Below are 19,767 nucleotides of genomic sequence, written 5' to 3'. Positions count from 1 at the left end.
ATGGCAGCAGAGAACATGGGCATGTGATGTATTGGGTGCGTAGACCAATAAGACCGCAATACATTCTTTTTGACTAGACCCATGTTAAGGAGAAGGCCCCAAAAAATCTCCACCTGGACTCCAGACTGGGCGGTGAAAGGGGGCAGTACGGGTGCGGCAGAACCAGGGGATTGCCAATTGGGATTTGTCAGCACCTCTGGGAGACTATGGGTAGTGCGGGCCCGTTTTGCTGGTGGCTGCGACTCGGGTCTTAACGCACGTGCAACCGAACCAGTTTATACTACCATGCTGGTGCTCGCCACTTCACCAGGGTCTACGGTAGTACTGGTGCTAGGTCCAGGAGATGCTACGCTGCTGGTGCATGCCTCACCAAGAAAACTCGGATCAGCGCTAGCACCACTCTGCTGCCATTGAGTCTGATCCTGCGGTCCAGTGACATGGGGTGTGGTACGCCTAGCTCTAGCCGGGATCTCAACCTCGTCGTTGCTATCGGTCAGAGAGCCACTGCTGTTCACCGGTTCGTATTCTGACCCAGATGATTTGTCGGATGAGGCTTCCCAATTGCACTCACCCCACTAGACCAGAATCTCGACGGCCTCTTCAGCGGAATACCCCTTTCTTGCCATGGTGGACTGCTAAATTTAGGGGGTATTCCTGAGACTACCCAGGAAAACGAGCACCTACCTAGTAAAAGGGAGTACTTGTGAAGTAGAAAGCTGTGGTCACTGAGTTTTGATAAAAAATAAAAAAAATTCAAAACTGATCTTTACAGCGCCACAGTTCTTGTACAGTGTTTTTTGCAGTGATCAGAAAAAAAAATTATGTCACTGTGGTGGGGCAGGTGAGGGTTTGGCCAGGTGATCAGAAGTACGCAGGGGGCAGATTAGGGCCTGATCTGATGGGTAGGAGTGCTAGGGGGTGACAGGAGGTGATTGATGGGTGTCTCAGGGTGTGATTAGAGGGGGAATAGATGCAATCAATGCACTGGGGAGGTGATTGGGGGGGGTCTGAGGGCGATCTGAGGGTGTGGGCGGGTGATTGGGTGCCCGCGATGAGGGTCTGATCTGATGGGTAGCAGTGACAGGTGGTGACGGAGTGATTGATAGGTGATCAGGATGTGATTAGAGGGGACAACAAATGCAAGCAATGCACTGGCGAGGTGATCGGGGGGGGGGGGTATTGAGGGCGATCTGAGGGTGTGGGCAGGTAATTGGGTGCCCGCAAGGGGAAGATTAGGGTCTGATCTGATGGGTAGCAGTGCCCGGTGGTGACAGGGGGTGATTGATGGGTGATCAGAGGTGAGAACAGATGTAAAAAATGTACTGGGAAGGTGATAAGGAGGGGGGTCTGAGGGTGATCTGAGGGTGTGGGTGGGTGCTTGGGTGCCTGCAAGGGGCAGATTAGGGTCTGATCTGATGGGTAGCAGTGACAGGTGGTGACAGGGTGATTGATAGGTGATCAGGGTGTGATTAGAGGGGAGAATAGATGCAAGCAATGCATTGGCGAGGTGATCAGGGGGGGGGGGGGTCTGTGGGTGATCTGAGGGTGTGGGTAATTGGGTGCCCGCAAGGGGCAGGTTAGGGTCTGATCTGATGGGTGGCAGTGACAGGGGGTGATTGACAGGTGATCAGTGGGTGATTACAGGTGAGAATAGATGTATACTGTACACGGGGGGGGGGGGGGGGGGGGTCTGGGGAGGATCTGAGCGTGTGTGGGGGGGGTGATCAGGAGCCCCCAGGGGGCAGTTTAGGACCTAATCTAAAATATAGTGTTGACAGATAGTGACAGGGGAGCGATTGATGGGCGATTAGGGAGGTGATTGGGTGCAAACAGTGGTCTGAGGGGGTGATCGGGGGTCTGAGGGGTGCTGTGGGCGATCAGGGGGCACAGGATCAGTGTGCTTGTGTCATTACTAAAAAGGCTGCCTCCTCCCCTGGTGGTCGCTCGATCACTGGGACCACCAGGGGAGGAGGCAGCCTGTATAATACACTTTGTTAGCTTAACTTAGATCGGCGAGATCTGGGTGTTTACAACCCGCCGGCGCTGCTAATTGGCCGGCGGGTTGCCGTTGCGGGTGGGCGGAGCCTAATGGCGGCGGATGCGCGCGCATGCATCCCCAGCTAATCAGTCTACCAGGTGCCGCCGATCACCGTTACGCGGTCCTCGGGGAGCCACCTTGCCGACGCCCGTAGGTAGTGGGCGGTCGCAAGTGGTTAAAGAGTATATCATGTGTAGTATGATGAATATAACTTAATGAATTAAATTGCTTATTTGTGTTACAGAATTAATTTATAAATTATTTAGTCCATGTTTGACCATTGTAAAGCCTTTCCTCATCCTGATGTGCATACTTAAAATTATCACAGGTGGTGACATCTTTACTGCTGGCAAGGTGCATTAATAGGGAATATTTGTTAGTTGTGTAATCCAAAGTATGCAGGAACAACACCTGGTCACTCAGAATGCACTGGGAGGAAAAGGCTTCATAACATCATAGCTTGGGCTAAACATCACTGGGAAGGTGGGGTTACATACCAAATATTCAATTAGTCTGTGTTCCTTTTTAGCAAACCCCCATTTTATTTCCAATTATGCCCGATGGTGCCCGATGATTGATCCCGATGCCCGATGATTGATCCCTTTCCCCGGCAGAAAAAGCAACGGCTTCTCTCGGAAGACTCGCTCTTTCTGCCTCTTATGTCCCTCTAAGCGTACATGTTACGCTTACAGTGATGTACGTAAACAAACTCAGGGTTGCCAAATAGTAAAACTACATCTACATGTAAAAAAAAATTAAAATACACACATTTACATAAAAAGATGACTAATTACATTGCACCCTCCCAAAAATATTAAACAAAATGTTTAATAAAAAAATAAAAATTACAATAAAAAAGTTAATATTTACCTATGCGTCTAAACTTTTTTAAATATGTATGTAAAGATGAAATATTTCTTTTTTTTTTTTTTAATTATAAGCTTGTAAATAGCGATGGACGCAAAACGGAAAAAATGCACTTTTATTTCCAAATAAAATATTGTCGCCATACATTGTGATAGGGACATAATTTAAACAGTGTAATACACGGGACTATTAGGCAAATACAATACGTGGGTTTTAATTATGGAGGCATGTATTATTTTAAAACTATAATGGCCGAAAACTGAGAAATACTGATTTTTTCCCGTTTTTTCTTATTCTTCCTGTTAAAATGCATTTACAGTAAAGTAGCTCTTAGCAAAATGTACCACCCAAAGAAAGCCTAATTGGTGGCAGAAAAAACGAGATATAGATCAGTTCATTGTGATAAGTAGTGATAAAGTTATAGGCGAATGAATGGGAGGTGAAAATTGCTCAGATGCATAAAGTGAAAGACGACTGAGGGCTGAAGTGGTTATACAAAGATTAAAAGGAAAACAATCCTCTATAGTAAAACCCTAAGGGCTCTTTCACACTACAGGCAGCGGTGAAAGGCTAAAACGCTGCGTTTTGGCTGCAGGCGTTTTGAAGGCGTTTTGAAGGCGTTTTAACGCCTATACATTACAATCAATTGTAATGAGAAACGCCGCGGTAGGCCCAGAAAAAGCACCTGGGAGCGTTGAAACGCAACGCTCCAAAACGCGGCGTTTAGTGTAAATGGTAAAATGAAAGTCTATGGACTTTCTTTTACCTAGGAAAACGCCAACTTCGGCCGTGGCGTTAAAACGCCGAAAAAGCCCTCTGGTGTGAAAGGGCCCTAACTGTCGCTGTGTCCAGCAGCTGTCCCTGTGTCCCAGGTTTTTTGTTACTGCGCAGTAACGGACAGCTGGACGGGACCAGGGAGCGAGACGGGCGAGTGAGGTGAGCGGGTGCCGGCACTCGGCATGCGATGGTTGCATGTGAGGCACGTGCGCACTGGCGGCCGTAAAAAGACCTAGAGACCGTTTTTAAATGAGCTTGGGTCTACTAGTGTTGCCATATTTTACAAGGCAATAGTAACAAAGCAGACAAGACTCAATTCATTAAGAAATTTTCAGCAAAAACATTAAATTAGCAAGAGTGCAATGAATATACAACAATTGTTTTTTTCCCATCAAAATGGAGTTTCTAGTTTGGGGGTAGAAATCTTGAGCATAGGATTACAGAATGAGAATCTGTATCTAGAATTTCTAACTGACACACCTATAAAGCAATTGGTGACATAAGGACATAAAGAAAGGGACTCATCTTATGCAAGACAGCTGGTGAAGACCTTATCTACAGAGGTGGGATTGTGAGGACACCTAGAGTGTCACTATATAAACTGTTCCAGATGATGAAGCATAAAGTAGGGGAATCGCAATAGCACTGCAAGATTTCGATACCAAGTATTGGTATAGATATATTAGTGTCTGCATTTAACCTACAGACAAAAGATCTCCAGCCAATTCTGCAACTGCCATAAAATGTAAGGTGCCTTTATTGTTTAGTGTCTATTTGACTGAAAACATATTTTTTGTGTTGGTCTTTAAAGGGAACCTAAACGGACGTTAAAAATAGAGTTTAACTTACCCGGGGCTTCCACCAGCCCTTTGCAGCCGCACCATCACGGAATAATCCTCTGGTCACCCGCAGCGGCTCAGTTTTGTTTTCGGCGACTGGGCCAGTCGATGGCCACTGTGACTTGATCACGCTCCTGTCACCGGGAGCGTCCTGCGCATGCACAGTACGAGATTTTCTGGGAGCCCCAGATAAATGTAACTTTATTTTAAGGTTCAGTTTAGGTTAAATTTAAAACTGGCTTGGGGCCGCTGATAGTTAAATCTATGCTGCACTTGTGGCTGCCTAAGCCTGATGCGGAATAATTTTAACGCGGGTTGCTCTCATGCATGGGACGTAATAGCGCATACCTGGTGGCCAAGGTCTGCGCCATCTAAAGACAGCAGAGTTATGTACATCGGTCAGGAGCTGTTTTCATTGGCTCCTGATCACTGTGAGCCAATCTCAGTGATCAGGAAGTGTAAAATAAAAAAAAATGTTTTGTTCCTTAACCACTTGCCGACCGCCCACAGGCGATGTGGACGCCGGAAGGACCGCAATACGCCCATCGGCGTTGTGTACTTTCGGCATGCCCAGGGAGCGATCGCGTCACTAGTGACGCGCGCTTCCCCCCGGCAACTGGCTCCGTCCACCCAAAGGCCGTTCGGAAGCGCCGGCGGGTTGTTAACCCCACGATCGCCGCATACAAAGTGTATAATACACTTTGTAATGTATACAAAGTGTATTATACAGGCTGCCTCCTGCCCTGGTGGTCCCAGTGTCCGAGGGACCACCAGGGCAGGCTGCAGCCACCCTAGTCTGCACCAAACACACTGATCCTGCCCCCCCCTTCCCTCTGATCGCCCACAGCCCCCCTCAGAATCCCCCCCTCCCCCCCCCCCTGACCACTGTTTGCACCCAATCACTCCCCTAATCACCAATCAATCACTCCCTGTCACTATCTGTCAACGCTATTTTTTTATTTTAGGTCCTAACTGCCCCCTGGGGCTCCTGATCTACCCCCCAACCCCTCTGATTCTCCCCAGACCCCCCCTCCTGTGTACTGTATGCATCTATCCCCCTGTAATAACCCACTGATCACCTGTCAATCACCCATCAATCACCCATCAATCACCCCCTATCACCACCTGTCAATGTTACCCATCAGATTAGACCCTAATCTGCCCCTTTCGGGCACCCAATCAACCGCCCACACGCTCAGATTGCCCTCAGACTCCCCCCTTATCAATTCGCCAGTGCATTATTTACATCTGTTTTTCCCTGTAATAACCCACTGATCACCTGTCAATCACCCATCAATTACCCCCTGTCACTGCCACCCATCAATCAGCCCCTAACCTGCCCCTTGCGGGCAATCTGACCACCCACCCACACCATCAGATCGCCTGCAAACCCGCCGTCAGATCACCTCCCAAGTGCATTGTTTACATCTGTTCTCTCCTCTAAACACCCACTAATTACCCATCAATCACCCCCTATCACCACCTGTCACTGTTACTCATCAGATCAGACCCTAATCTGCCCCTTGCGGGCACCCAATCACCCGCCCACACGCTCAGATTGCCCTCAGAACCCCCCTTATCAATTCGCCAGTGCATTATTTACATCTGTTCTTTCCTGTCAATCACCCATCAATCACCCCCTGTCACTGCCACCCATCAATCAGCCCCTAACCTGTCCCTTGCGGGCAATCTGATCACCCACCCACACCATCAGATCGCCCGCAGACCCGCCGTCAGATCACCTCCCAAGTGCATTGTTTACATCTCTTTTCTCCTCTAAACACCCACTAATTACCCATCAATCACCCCCTGTCACTGCTACCCATCAGATCAGACCCCTATCTGCCCCTAGGGCACCCAATCACCCGCCCACACCCTCAGAACTCCCTCAGACCCCAGCCCTGTTCACCTCGCCAGTGCATTGCTTGCATCTATTCCCCACTCTAATCACATCTTGAGACACCCATCAATCACCTCCTGTCACCACCTGTCACCCTCTAGCACACCTACTCATCAGATCAGGCCCTAATTCGCCCCGTGTGTGCTCATGATCACTCGGCCAAACCCTCAGATCCCCTTCCGACACCCTAGTCTGCACCAAACACACTGATCCTGCCCCCCCCCCCCCTCTGATCGCCCACAGCACCCCTCAGAATCCCCATCTTTTTTGATGAATATAATAAAAACTAAAAATCGCAGCAGCAATCAAATAGCACCAAAAGAAAGCTGTATTAGTGACAAGAAGAGGAGGTAGTCCCAAATGAGTTAATAAGGAAAATCTTAGCGTACTCAACGTCATTTACAGAGCAAGTCAGACAATGCAGAACAGTCAGCTGAAACAGCTAATGTTTGGCAATGAAGTGATCTTAATATAAGTATGAAATTCAGGCAAAACAATCTGTCTGAACAGAGTCTTTGATGAGTATGAACAAAATAGTCAGCACAGGTGTTAAACTCCAGCCCTGGAGGGCCAGGTCCATGCCAATGTTTAGGATGGAATGAAAAAGAGGGGAATGTATTCCAGGGCTGTGGAGTTGGAGTCGAAGCAATTTTTGGGTGCCTGGAGTCGGAGTCGGGGAAAAATGCACCGACTGACTACTAATGAATTTAAACTAATTAAAATAGAAAATATGATAAAATGTTCTATTTCTCAGATAATAGTCATCACAAATAATATATATATACAGTAATAGCTCTGCTTAGTCCACAAAAATGAAATAAACCAATCAAAAAATAGTTACATGTGCTGCTTCAGTAAAGCAGTCCCCGTATTTTTTAAGTCAGATATACATATCTGATTGTGACTGTATATATGATGTGTACACATGAATCTCTTATATATACTAAATAACATCTATGCTGTAAGAATAAAGCCTGTGTAGCTGTGTCACTAATAGAGATGTTCAATGTGATGCAAATAATTCTGCGTTGATCCTGGTTTATGCAAATGTATGCACTCCCTTTGCTCATGAAATCAAATAATTTGATATGTTGTTAAAATTACGATTTGAAGACTACGAATTGAAGGGTACTTGAGGCGGATTAAAAGAAATTTTTTATACATACCTGGGGCTTCCTCCAGCCCCCTTCAGGCTAATCAGTCCTAGCTGTCTTCCTCCCCCACCTGGATCTGCTGCTACGAGTCCCGGTAATTCAGGCCGTCAGCACAGTCCGGCCGTGTGCCACTCCTACACAGCCAGGAGCATTCTGCACCTGCGCAATAGTGCTGCGCAGGTGTAGTATGCGCCTGGCGGCGGAGTGTGGCATGTGCACTATGCCTGACTGGCTCAAGTACCTGGACCCGTAGCAGAAGATCCAGGTGGCAGAGGAGGAGGACAGCGAGGGACTTATTAGCCTGATGTGGGCTGGAGGAAGCCCCAGGTATGTTTAAAACTTTAATTTCATCTCCCAACAGAGCTGCAGGGAATCCACCGAGAATGTTGAGCATATTGAACACAGAGGTGTTGTCTATCACCCATAAACCTGGTTCAGGTTGTACCTGAAGAATGTGTAATAGAGGAAGAATCCCCTCATTCTCCTGCAGAGTTCTTCCACATCACTCTTACATGTACCCACAGTTACATTGCCTAGGGCCTGATGTTCTTTGTTCCTGTCTGTACCTTCTACAAGTACTCTTACCAAGGACTAGTTTTAGTCTAGAGGCAGAAGATCCGCCAGATTTCCAGGTTACTGGTATTGTTTATAAGGGAATAAATATGGCAGCCTCCATATCCCTCTCTATTCAGTTGTCTTTTAAAATTCCTAAGCGTTGGCAGTTAAGAAATGCATTTCATGTTACATACTTTCAATCAACAAAATTCTAATATGCAAATTAGAGGAGTCGGTGGAATCCTAACCTGAGGAGTTGGAGTACGTGGATTTTTGTACCGACTCCACAGCCCTGATGTATTCTACCTGATGGACCACACCTTTCCTGATCCAGAACAATTAATTAATTTGAGCTGTATCAATGGGTTTAATTCACAAAGCCTTGCAAACTGTTTAGCATGGGTGTGCTAAACAGTTAGCACGTGAAGTTCCGTTCGCGGACTTTTGCGCGTGCAAAGTGCCGAGATTCGAGCGATCGCTGACTTTTGTGAGCGCAATTTGCGGCAAATTGCGCGCTAAAGTCCTCGATCGCGCCAATCGCGGGACTTTGCGTGCGCAAAAGTCCGCGAACGGCACTTCACGTGCTAACTGTTTAGCACACCCGTGCTAAACAGTTTGCACGGCTTTGTGAATCAAGCCCAATGTGTGAGGACCTTGGCCCTCGAAGGACCGGTTTGACATCCCTGATCTAAAGCTAGGCCACATGAGCAACTGATATCACTCATTTTGATTGACTAAATTTTCTTGTCTGTGGGTAACTTCACAGAATAACATGTGTATTCATATCAAGAAAAATGGCACGATTTTAATTAAATGATAATGTAAACTTTTAAATAAGATGTGTACCAATTCTGATTTTAACTTTCAATTTAATGAGAAGCTTCTTAAAAAATAGGTATTGGTAACTTCTCTAGTAAAGCCAAAACACTCGTTTTTTATTTGAGAGTACTGCACAAGTAAGGCTGAAACAAAGCTGCAAGATATGCACATTGCATTAGAAATCACACCATGATCCTGAATGAAGCTTACCTTGATTGGCAGTGGTAATACCAAGATGTGTTAAATTTGATAGGTTGCCTGTACTGTTAGAGTTTGTCAGAGTTGGGAATGTAGACTCCTCAGGATCTAATGGAATTGGTAGTGGAGACGGGAAGTGGATATTTGACAGGTCTGGCAGGGAACCTCCTGTGTTATGTGTACCGGGAATGAGGCTTGTAGTGTTCTCCTGGTCATTTGAAGGATAAATGCTTGAAGCAAATAACAAAAACAAGTCTATTATATAAATGTGTACTTCATTTTAAAGAAAATGAAAAAAGAATACTTTAGACAAGTTAAGGTATTTTCAGAATTTTCTTTGAAAAGCTGTAGCACAGAATACAGCATTTTTATCAGGTTTTTTTTTTCACTGACCACTACATGAATGCAGTATACTAAAAAAAACGTAGGTTTCAAGGTATGCTGAGATACCACTGTCATGTCACAGGAGGCTGAGTGATCCATGTTATTCTTGAAGGGAGTCTGAAGCCAAAAAAATAAATAAATAATAAAAAAAAAACAGATACTTACCTAAGGAGAATGAAGGCTCTGGGTACTATAGAGCCTTCTTGCTCTCCTCACAGTGTCCGCGCTCTCCCGCAGGCTCTCCCGTTAGCGGTCTACGCCAGAGTGCTCGTCAGCGTTGGGCTGGCTTTGAGAGTCTTCAGAAGCATTCGGGCCTCTGAAGATGGGCCGATTCGTACTAGGCACACGTGAGCGCCCTTCTCTTGCGCATGTGCAGTATAGAGCCGCCAGTCTTCGAGTACCCGAGTGCTTCCGAAGACTTCTGAAGTCTCCCGGGGTGGGAGATTCAAACGGAAGAGCCTTCGGGGGAACGAGGACACCGTGAGGAAAATGGGAAGGCTCTACAATACCCAGAGCCTTTCCTCAGGTATCTTTTTTTTTTTTCTTGATGCTTCAGAATTACTTTAACCTCTTGAGGACTGCAGTGCTAAACCCCCCTAAGTGACCAGGCCATTTTTAATAAAATAGGCCACTGCAGCTTTAAGGCTAAGCTGCAGGGCCGCACAACACAGCACACAAGTGAATGCCCCCCTTTTCTCCCCACCAACAGAGCTCTCTGTTGGTGGGGTCTGATCGCTCCCCCATGTTTATTTTTTTCTTTATAAATATTATTGTAGGCTTTTTCTTTTTAAAAAACCCTGTTTCTTTAAATACCCTCCCTCCCTCCCCACAGCCAGCCAATTATGGCGATCGGCTGTCATAGGCTCCTGCCTATGAGAGCCGATCGCTCTCTTGTCCCCCAAGGGGACAGCCGTGTCACACGGCTGTCCCCAGTGCAGCGCTGCACCATGTAAATAGACGGCGTTCACGCCGTCTAACTGGAGACTGAAGGCGGGGCGGAGCTCCACCCCCAAGCAAAAGATGCGATCTCCTGCAAAACAGAGCCCCAGGACTTTACGCCAATCGGCGTTAGGCGGTCCCGGGGCTGCTGCCGCCGCGGCCACGCCCATCGGCGTGACGCGGTCGGCAAGAAATTAATTGGCTACAGTGTCATAATAAAAGAAGAGTGACTTCTGCCATGTCACAGGAGGTTAAAGGACCACTATCGCGAAAAAAGTAGGCAGTTAAAAAATGTGACAGATGACAGGTTTTGGGCCAGTCCATCTTTTTAAGGGGGATTCTCAGGGCTTTCTTTGTTTTCAACAGCATTTCCTGAACAACAGTTGCAAAATCTAACTGACATAACAGTGTGCAAGTGATTAGGGAGGCCGGCTGGTAGCTTGCTATTTTGGCAGTTAAACTGCTGTTCAGGAAATGCTGTTGAAAACAAAGAAAGCCCTGAGAATCCCCCTTAAAAGATGAACTGGCCCAAAACCTGTCATCTGTCACATTTTTTAACTGCCTACTTTTTTCGCGATAGTGGTCCTTTAAGACCGTACAACATATACAGAAAACAAATAAATCAAACATTTTAAATAACATCGCGAGACTAGTAGGTATTGGCAGAGATATGATATTATACTATGAGGACTTTCTACTCTGATCAATCAACAATGCCTTATGCCCTACTCCCTGGCCCACCTATTTCATACTCCATCAGCAGCTGTTGGCATATTTGTCTGGCCCATCGATACATTTTGGGCTGTCTACAGTCTGCCACCCGTTGTGTGCCCTTGTTTTGTTGGTATTGTCCACCTTGCATCAGAAACATGATCAGATAAGTTAGCAAGTCTCTTTAAATAGCCCAAACTCTTTTTGAACTCCAGCATGACACTGCTACTGTAACCATAGCAACAGTGTAGAAAATACATGCCTAAACTCCACTTTGCTATACAATACATATGCAGGGTAAATGGAAACATTTTGGAGAAAGACAAATCTTTAACCAGCTTTTAGAAAAGAAAATTTGCATTGCACTTTGGATAATTTCAACCATATTATCATGTCAGTTATAGAACTATTAGACTGTACCGTGTATGACCATCCCAAGTGCTTTGAAGAGTTTAATGGGAGCGACTGTGCTTTCTCTAAATCATAAGCAGTGTTGAGACACCTGATTTCTGCTTAAATGTGATATTGCCATCAGTGATGGGCTCACGGGTAATTACGAGTGTCTAAGCACTCGTATTCGTGATTTAACCATTTCAGCCTGCAGGGATTTTTCACCTTATGCATCAGAGCAATTTTCACCTCCCATTCATTCGCTAATAACTTTATCACTGCTTAACACAATTTATTGATCTATATCTTGTTTTTCCCGCCACTAATTAGGCTTTTTTTGGGTGGTACATTTTGCGAAGAATTATTTTTTTATAAATGCATTTTAACAGGATTAATAAGACAAAAGGTGAAACATTCATTATTTCTTAGTTTTCGTCCATTATAGCTTTAAAATAATCCACGCTACCATGATTAAAACCTATGTATTTTATTTGCCTGTTCGTCTCGGATATGACACCATTTAAATTTTGTCCCTATCACAATGTATGCGCCAACATTTTATTTGGAAATGAAGGTGCATTTTTTCCGTTTTGCGTTCATCACTATTTACAAGCTTATAATTTAAAAAATGTTCGTAGTATACCACCTTCAAATGCATATATAAAAAGTTCAGACCCTTAGGTAACTATTTATGTCTTTTTTTTGTAATTTTTTTTTTTCCCATTAAAAATTTTATTTGGGTAATATTTTGGTGTGGGAAATAAACAGTTAATTTTTTATGTTATTATATGTGTAAATTGTAATGTAAGAAATATGTAGATGTAGTTTTACTATTTGGCCACAAGATGGCCACCTTGAGTTTATTTATTTCTCCTTATGCTTCTCCATCACCGGGAAAACTTTTTTTGCAGAAAGACTGAAGCCTCTAGTAAGAGCACTTCGGTTTTTCTGCTGGAGACACGGATCGGTGATCTGGAACCACGTTCCCGTTCACTGATCCCAGGGATACCGGGGGACAGCACGGGGGCACGGCCGCGATCGCGCGCCGAAGCGCGGCAGAGCGGCCGTCTGGACGTGAGCATCACTTCCGGGAGGCAGAAATGGTTAAATGAGCCTTAATTACTGCAGGTGTGCGGCAGGGAAATAAATGGATTATTTACCCATAAGTCTGTGGTATGTCATGCACTCCAAATAGCTTGCAGGCGTCCTATTGGAACTTCCGGTTTGAAGGAGGAAGTTTGCAAAGTGAGGCTTCCAACAGGATGTGTGCCAGCTATTTTGAGCGCTCAACATACCAAGGACTTATGGGTAAATAACCCCTTATTTCCCTGCCACACACCTGAGGTAATTAAGGCTCATTTTAATCACAAATTCGAGTGCTTAGACACTCGTAATTACTTGTGAGCCCATCACTGATTGTTATGAGGTATCACACAAGTATTTGTGGGTAGTTTGGGTGGCAGTTCAAATCTTTCTCTGACCACTAAAGTTAATGCATAAAAAAATACAAAAATGAGTAACAAAAAAGTGAAATTAGCATATTGATACTTACTTTATGCCAGGGACTTCACATGACTTCGGCCTTGAAGATCCAGTCTAAATGAAAAGCAAAATAAATCAGATTTTTTTTGTGTGTGTGCAAATCACAGCATTTGCAGATTAAAGTAAGCCCATCATCAGAGAAGCATAGATGATGCCAATGGTAGATGCCTAATTGCAATGCTGATCCTTATCATGAAACCTAACTCAAAATAAGCTGGTGAGATAAAACAATTGTGTCTATCCTCCTACTCCTAAAGAGGACTTATAGATATCTCACAGTTTTAGGTCATGTTTAAAAACTTAAAGTAGATGTATGGTTTTGTCATCTCAAAAACAAGCCTGTCCTGTGTCTCAGAGTGCTAAAATATGTAAAACTATTGGCCTTTTTATCTATCCCCTGCTCTCAAAAGTCCAGCACTATAAGCGATCTTCCACTGATGAGAGAACACTCTACTGAATGAATTTCAACAGTTATCTAAAACAGATTTGGAGCCCCCCAGTTTTTAACAGTTCTCAATTATTGATTTAATTTTTTTAATCAAACAACGAATAAATTGAAAATATCTAATGATACATTTAATGGTAAGCATAAATCCCTAGTACACCCACCCAGATTTTTACTAAGGGTGTCTGAAGGTAAGCACACAGCAGATCATCTGACCCAGCCCACCTTTTGCCTCAGCTCCTCCCTACTCAATGTGTAGTGAAGTAGGGATGCTCTCACAAGTAAATCTGAGTGCCTAAGCACTCAGATTTGTTCTTTAAATGAGCATTAATTACCGCAGGTGTAATGCAGAGACATAAGGGGTTATTTACCCATAAGGCTGTGTCCTTCCTGCGCTCCAAATAGGATGCACACGCAGGAGAAAGTGCCCGCAGAGAGGCTTGTAACGTGATCGATAGGATGCGTGCATACTATTTGGAGCGCAGGGAGGACACAGCCTTATGGGTTAATAATCCCTTATGTCTCTGCTTCACACCTGCGGTAATTAATGCTCATTTAGATCACGAATACGAGTGCTTAGGCACTCAGATTTACTCGTGCGAGCATCTCTATAATGAAGCATTTAACCATTCTCACACCAACCCAATGTGTTTATGAAAGCCACGTGTACCTATCTAGTGATGATCAATAAGACGCAAATTATTTCTCCTTGCATTGAAATTTCATGTAAATTATGTGCAGCTTGAACTTGGACCAATAAAAATTGACAGGTAGTTATTCTGATTGGTCCAATTTCATGCAGATAAAAACACAGATTGGGGAAAACACATTGGTCCTCAGTTTTCCTGTGCAGAAAGCGAGGGGGGTGGGGGGCCCCATCCAAAGTTTCGCAGGGGGGCCCAGTGATGTCTAGTTACGCCACTGGGACAAAGCCTGTCGGTGCTAAACTGAACAAGAAACTTTTCCTTAGTGCTCTTTTATTTAAAGGACAACTGAAGTGAGAAGAATATGGAGGCTGCCATACGTCTTTCCTTTTAACCACTTAAGGACAAGGACAGATCGTGAATACAGCAGGGCGATCAGACCCCCCCCCCCCTTTTTTCCCCACTAGGGGGATGACCTGCTGGGGGGGTCTGATCGCCGCCGCTCTGTGTGGCCGACCGCCGACCGGGGGGGGGGGGGGGGGTGGCTCCTCAAAGCCCCCCTCCGCAGCGTTTTCCGCCCTCCCTACCTCTTTCGCCCTCTCGCTCTGGCTGGGAAGTGCGCAGGACGGATATCTGTCCTGCGCATTGTAGGATAGGCTTCAGCCTATCAACTGAACATGGTAACCCACTTAAGACCTGCTGACGCCTATGGGCGTTAGCTGGTCGTTAAGTGGTTAAACAATACCAGTTTCCTGGCAGCCTTGCTGATCTATTTGGCTGCAGTAGCGTCTAAACACCAGAAACAAGCATGCAGCTAATCTTGTCAGATCTGACAATACTGTCAGAAACACCTGATCTGCTACATGCTTGTTTAGGGACTATGGCTAAAAGTATTAGAGGCAGAGGATCAGCAGGCAGCTTCCATATCCCTCTCATTTCAGTTGTCCTTTCAGATCCCCAGAGAGTTCTCTGCCATGAGGTGCCATGCTGAATTTCCGGTGACCAGTATAAAAGATTGATACCAAATTTAGCACACCTGCTCCCCATTCCCACCTGAGACCTTGTAAAAGTAATGTGTAATATGACCCTATGGAGGAAAATGTCTAATTGGGAAGAATTTTGTCATTTTTCACTTAGGGATGGCCTCACTTTTGTTGCCAATGGTTTAAACATTAAGGCAAACCTCAGAGGTTTGCAATGCACAAAAATGGATAATTACCTCAGGAGGGTTAAGCCTCTGGATGCACAGGTGTCAAACTCAAGGCCCATCAGGTGAATGGCCCTCCTTGCCATTTATGTTGCCCAAGCTTCAAATGTCGATCACTGTAAGCAGTAAACTAAAGACAGCAGACTGCCTTCTCATCTAAAGGAGCACAGTGGTGCTTGTAACTGAAACCATATCAGTTTAAGCCAGGGTGCAGTAATAACCCATAGGGTCCCTCCTATTGAAATTAGCACGGCTCCCTACTGGGATCCAACCCCCCAGCCCCTGGTGACTGGTAAACACACCCACCCACCCCTAGACCCCCATCCTCCACCTGTCCACATAGAGTAGCACTGCGAATTAGTGTAATTTTTACCTGCTACACCAATGAATTATGTCTATGTGCTCCTTGGCAGTCACACACTCTATACTTCCATACCTCCTTCTCCTGCCCACATGACATGTTTCAGGAGCCAGAGGTTTGCATTTACACCGCAGATCTTGTAACGCTAATGAGTGACATGACCAATTGTCTAACTGAGAGAATTCTGACATTCACATAGGGGTGTACTCACTTTTGTTGGCAGCGGTTTAGACATTAATGGCTGTGTTTTCAGTTATTTTGATAAGGTACTTTGCAGAAAGGTTCATAAAAACACTACAATAAAAAACCCTACATACCTTTTTTGTATCCCAGCCTTGTTTTGTAAGGGGTTTATCTGCTTCAGTAGAGTTATCCTCCATTCCAGGAACAGCCAACAACAAGACTAAGCAGTTAAAAGAAAACATACAAGTAATTAAAGTGCAAGAAAACACATAAAAGTGATTAAAAGCTAAGCTAAGTTGAAACAACTTAAAAGATGAACTGTACGTTTGTGGTTGCCAACACTGTTAAATGTCTTCCTTTGACTTGTAAAATTCTGTATAATAATTTCATCAGTCGTTACCTGGCCCAAACCTCCAAAGTTCTGGGAGGGAAGTATCTGGAGAGAAGCAAGCAGCCCCTTATGAGACTGTTTAGCCAGACACAAGTACAGTATTGGGACTAAGAAGCAAATTTATAAAATCATAATGCAACGATACAGATCTGATGCTATATTATTTTCAGCTTCTTATTACTGCTGTTTATCAAGTAAGCATTATCCCTGTGCTTAATTTTCGGAACTGCACTGCATTAAGCTACAACCCCCTCTGACAAGAATCTAGTGTGAGTACAGTGGCCCCCAATTCACCTCGACGTGTCAGCAAGTGATCTGCATGGCAAATCAACAAGTATATTGTTCTTCTTACTCACTCCGCCCGCTGTATGACTTTCTCGTGCGCTGCTGTGTGGGTCCTCTTACCCTCCTCGGATAACTACAGAACACATCCCTAGCATAGCGACACGTCTGTATAGCCTCGTCCCTGCACTGATTCCTGCCTGATGACAAGCTTCGCACATGTTTGCAAGGCTTGAGTATCACCACTAGGAACATAGTCATACCAATGTTAAAAAGAGGCCCTACTCAATAAAAAAACAAACCGATATATTCTTACATTATTTGTTTTACAGTTTGAAAGGACAACTGTAATGAGAGAGAAATGGAGGCTGCCATCCATATTTATTTATTTTTAAACAATACCAGTTACCTGGCTATCCCGCTGATCCTCTGCCTCTAACACTTTTAGCAATAGACCCTGAACAAGCATGCAGCAGATCAGGAGTTTCTGGCATTATTGTCAGATCTGACAAGATTAGTTGCATGCTTGTTTCGGTTGTTATCCAGACACTACTGCAGCCAAAAAGATGAGCAGAACTGCCAGCCAACAGGTTATGCTTAAAGGAGTCATCAAGGAAAATGTAATAAAATAAGTGCTACTTACCGGGGGGTTTCCTCCAGCCCCAAGCTCGTCCCTCGCCGCAGCTCTCCCCGCAGCCGTTCGCCGCAGCTCACTCCTGGTCCCTGGCGATGACGCCAGGGCGACCCCCCAGGTCGGCCTGTACTGCGCCTGCGCGAGCGGCGCTGTCAATCACCGCCACATGGGCCGGAGCGGACTGCGCAGGCGCAGAACTACTGCGCCTGCGCAGACCGCTCTGGCCCACGTGGCGGTGATTGACAGCGCCGCTCGCACAGGCGCAGTACAGGCCGACCTGGGGGTCACCCTGACGTCATCGCCGGGGACCGAGCTGCGGTGAACGGCTGCGGGGAGAGCTGCGGCGAGGGACATGCTGGGAACTTGGGACTGGAGGAAGCCCCTGGTAAGTAGCACTTATTTTATTACATTTTCCCTGATGACTCCTTTAAATGGAAATAAATATGGCAGCCTCTATATTCTTCTTACTTTGGTTGTCATTTAATATAGTTATGGCAACCACAGTATGTACAGTACAAAGCTGTGCACACACTTTAAAATTCTCACTGCTGAAGTAATCATTTGTAATAGCTGACCAGAAATCTAGAGCATAAACAGGTCTCCTGCAACATCCCTAAAAAAGAAGTCATCAGTGATCCTACTATCATTTCCTTGTTCCCCCTGGTACCTGTATTCACCTGGTTTAAAGCTGTTTTAAACTCTGACAAAATGCTCAATAAAAATGTGTCTTCCTACTTTTTATAACCCATACAATTATCATATTTGCTTTTGTGCACAAGTATTATTCATTTCGAAATTAGACGTTCCCAAAGTTCACTAGCACTTTGCGCCGATCGCTGCCGCGCCGTTTCGCCGCTACCCGCTGCGTTAGAGGCCCCCCCCCCCGAGACCTTGTGCGCAGCTCCTGTTTGCTCTGATCGCCGGAGGCCCAGAGAGACCCACAGAGGTGCGTCTGCACTTGTCGGGTCACTTCACTAGCCCTCATCAGTCCCAATCCTCCCCACTATCCAGATCGCCTGCGGATTTCCGATTTAGGTCCTTCCGCAGGCAGGCAGGCAGAGATAGGCTGGCCTTACCCTTGGACCTCCTGGCAGCCCAGCGATTGCATCCTGTCTGTCCAAGGGACAGGAAAGCACTATTTAATTGCATCTTGTGCTCCCTGTCCCCTTGGCAGGCGGGGCAATCTCATTGTTCACCTGGAGTGAAAGTGGAGTTGCCCCAGGTAAGTGAAACTTCTTTTTTAATCATTTCAGGTTTCCTTTAAGAGGAGGAAATGGTGGGATGAGAAAAGGGAACATCTCAGCAAGCCTGCCTCTTACTGTCTAAAACTTAAGCCAAAAGTGAAAATTTTCAAGGCGTAATTACAGGGGTGGAGGAAGGGCATGGAAAAAACACAGAGGTATGTAGATCCAGCATGCACCTACCTCTGTGGTTACCTAAGGTAGCTTTGCCTCAGGTCAGGTATATTTTAATAATGTGATCTAAAATGTGTTTGGGTGGATAGTGTACTGCAGAGTTCTTCCCAAGCCCTATTAGTCGGGCGCTCGGCCTGGCTAATTCTGGTGAGTGCCCAGCTGCCATGACTCTCTAATCAGGGCAGCATATGAAGAAAAGGCGGGGCCAGCCAGGAGAGCAGTGAATAATAATTGAGGGGTGGGATAACACACTTACAGCACTCACATCCCACATGTCCACAGCAGCAGATTGGGAGTGTGAGAAAGATTGTCTGCTGTATCAGTGTACAGTGCTGCTGCCCCCTAGAGTTTTCTGCCTGAATTACCATCATGCAAACCTGAATCATATAATTTAGGCAGCAAACTGTCTAGGAGGCAGCAGTGCTGTTTATTGGTACATTAGACAATCTTTCTGACACACACTCCCTCTGCTGCTGCTGACACAGGGACGTGAGAGCTGCACGTGTGTGCATCCTTTCTAATAATTATTATTCATTGCTTTCCTGTCTGGTCCTGTCTCCTATCCACATACTGCTGCCATGCAGGAGACAAGCTACTCGTCTGAGGAGTGTGTGTGCCTACATGTATGTGTGTCTGCGTAGTGTTTGTGTGTGAATGAATATGCACCCAGCAATCATGCAGCAGAGGAGCACACTTATATGCTGCAGGGGCCCCAGTGGAGCACTTGGGCCCCTGCAGCAATTGGGAGGAGACCTGGAGGCCCATCAGCCAGCTCTGGGGTCCTTGGCAATTGCCTAATTTGCACCTATGGAAGCGCAGGCCCTGCACTTCCCTGTTCCACACCACCCGGCTAATTTATCATGCCACTAGGCTGGAAAAAAATTCTGGAGAAAACACTGTACTGGTTAATGGCACATAGGAGACCAGGATTTGAATTTTGGCTCTTCCTATTCAGCAGGCCAGTACCTATTCAGTAAGGAGTCCTTGGGCAAGGTTAAACCTACTCTCTGAGCTATTTTGTATCTCTCTGTTGATGATCTGACAACATTTTAAAACAAAGTATGGGTGTAAGGACTGATTTTGGCTCACTTC

At 45.6% G+C, this 19,767-nt stretch overlaps 1 protein-coding gene across 8 annotated transcripts in view; it reads right to left on the bottom strand.

Moving 5' to 3' along the window:
- The window catches only part of CRTC1 (CREB regulated transcription coactivator 1), a 363,687-nt gene that overhangs the window by 159,911 nt on the left and 184,009 nt on the right, over positions 1-19,767 (bottom strand). For all 8 annotated transcript variants that reach the window (XR_011020507.1, XR_011020508.1, XR_011020509.1 and 5 more), the window contains 3 exons: positions 16,088-16,173; positions 13,124-13,167; positions 9,160-9,377 (listed from right to left, as the gene is read on the bottom strand). Coding sequence is in view for 4 of the 8 variants with exons in the window: in XM_068233924.1 (XP_068090025.1) it covers positions 9,160-9,377; positions 13,124-13,167; positions 16,088-16,173 (348 nt within the window). In the remaining 4 variants the exon portion in view is untranslated. The remainder of the gene's footprint in view (positions 1-9,159; positions 9,378-13,123; positions 13,168-16,087; positions 16,174-19,767) is intronic.

The sequence above is a fragment of the Hyperolius riggenbachi genome, chromosome 1 (assembly GCF_040937935.1).
Source record: "Hyperolius riggenbachi isolate aHypRig1 chromosome 1, aHypRig1.pri, whole genome shotgun sequence".
In the NCBI taxonomy this organism is placed as follows: Eukaryota; Metazoa; Chordata; class Amphibia; order Anura; family Hyperoliidae; genus Hyperolius; species Hyperolius riggenbachi.
Note: the sequence above shows the minus strand (reverse complement) of the source record. Positions and strands in the feature narration are given on the sequence as shown.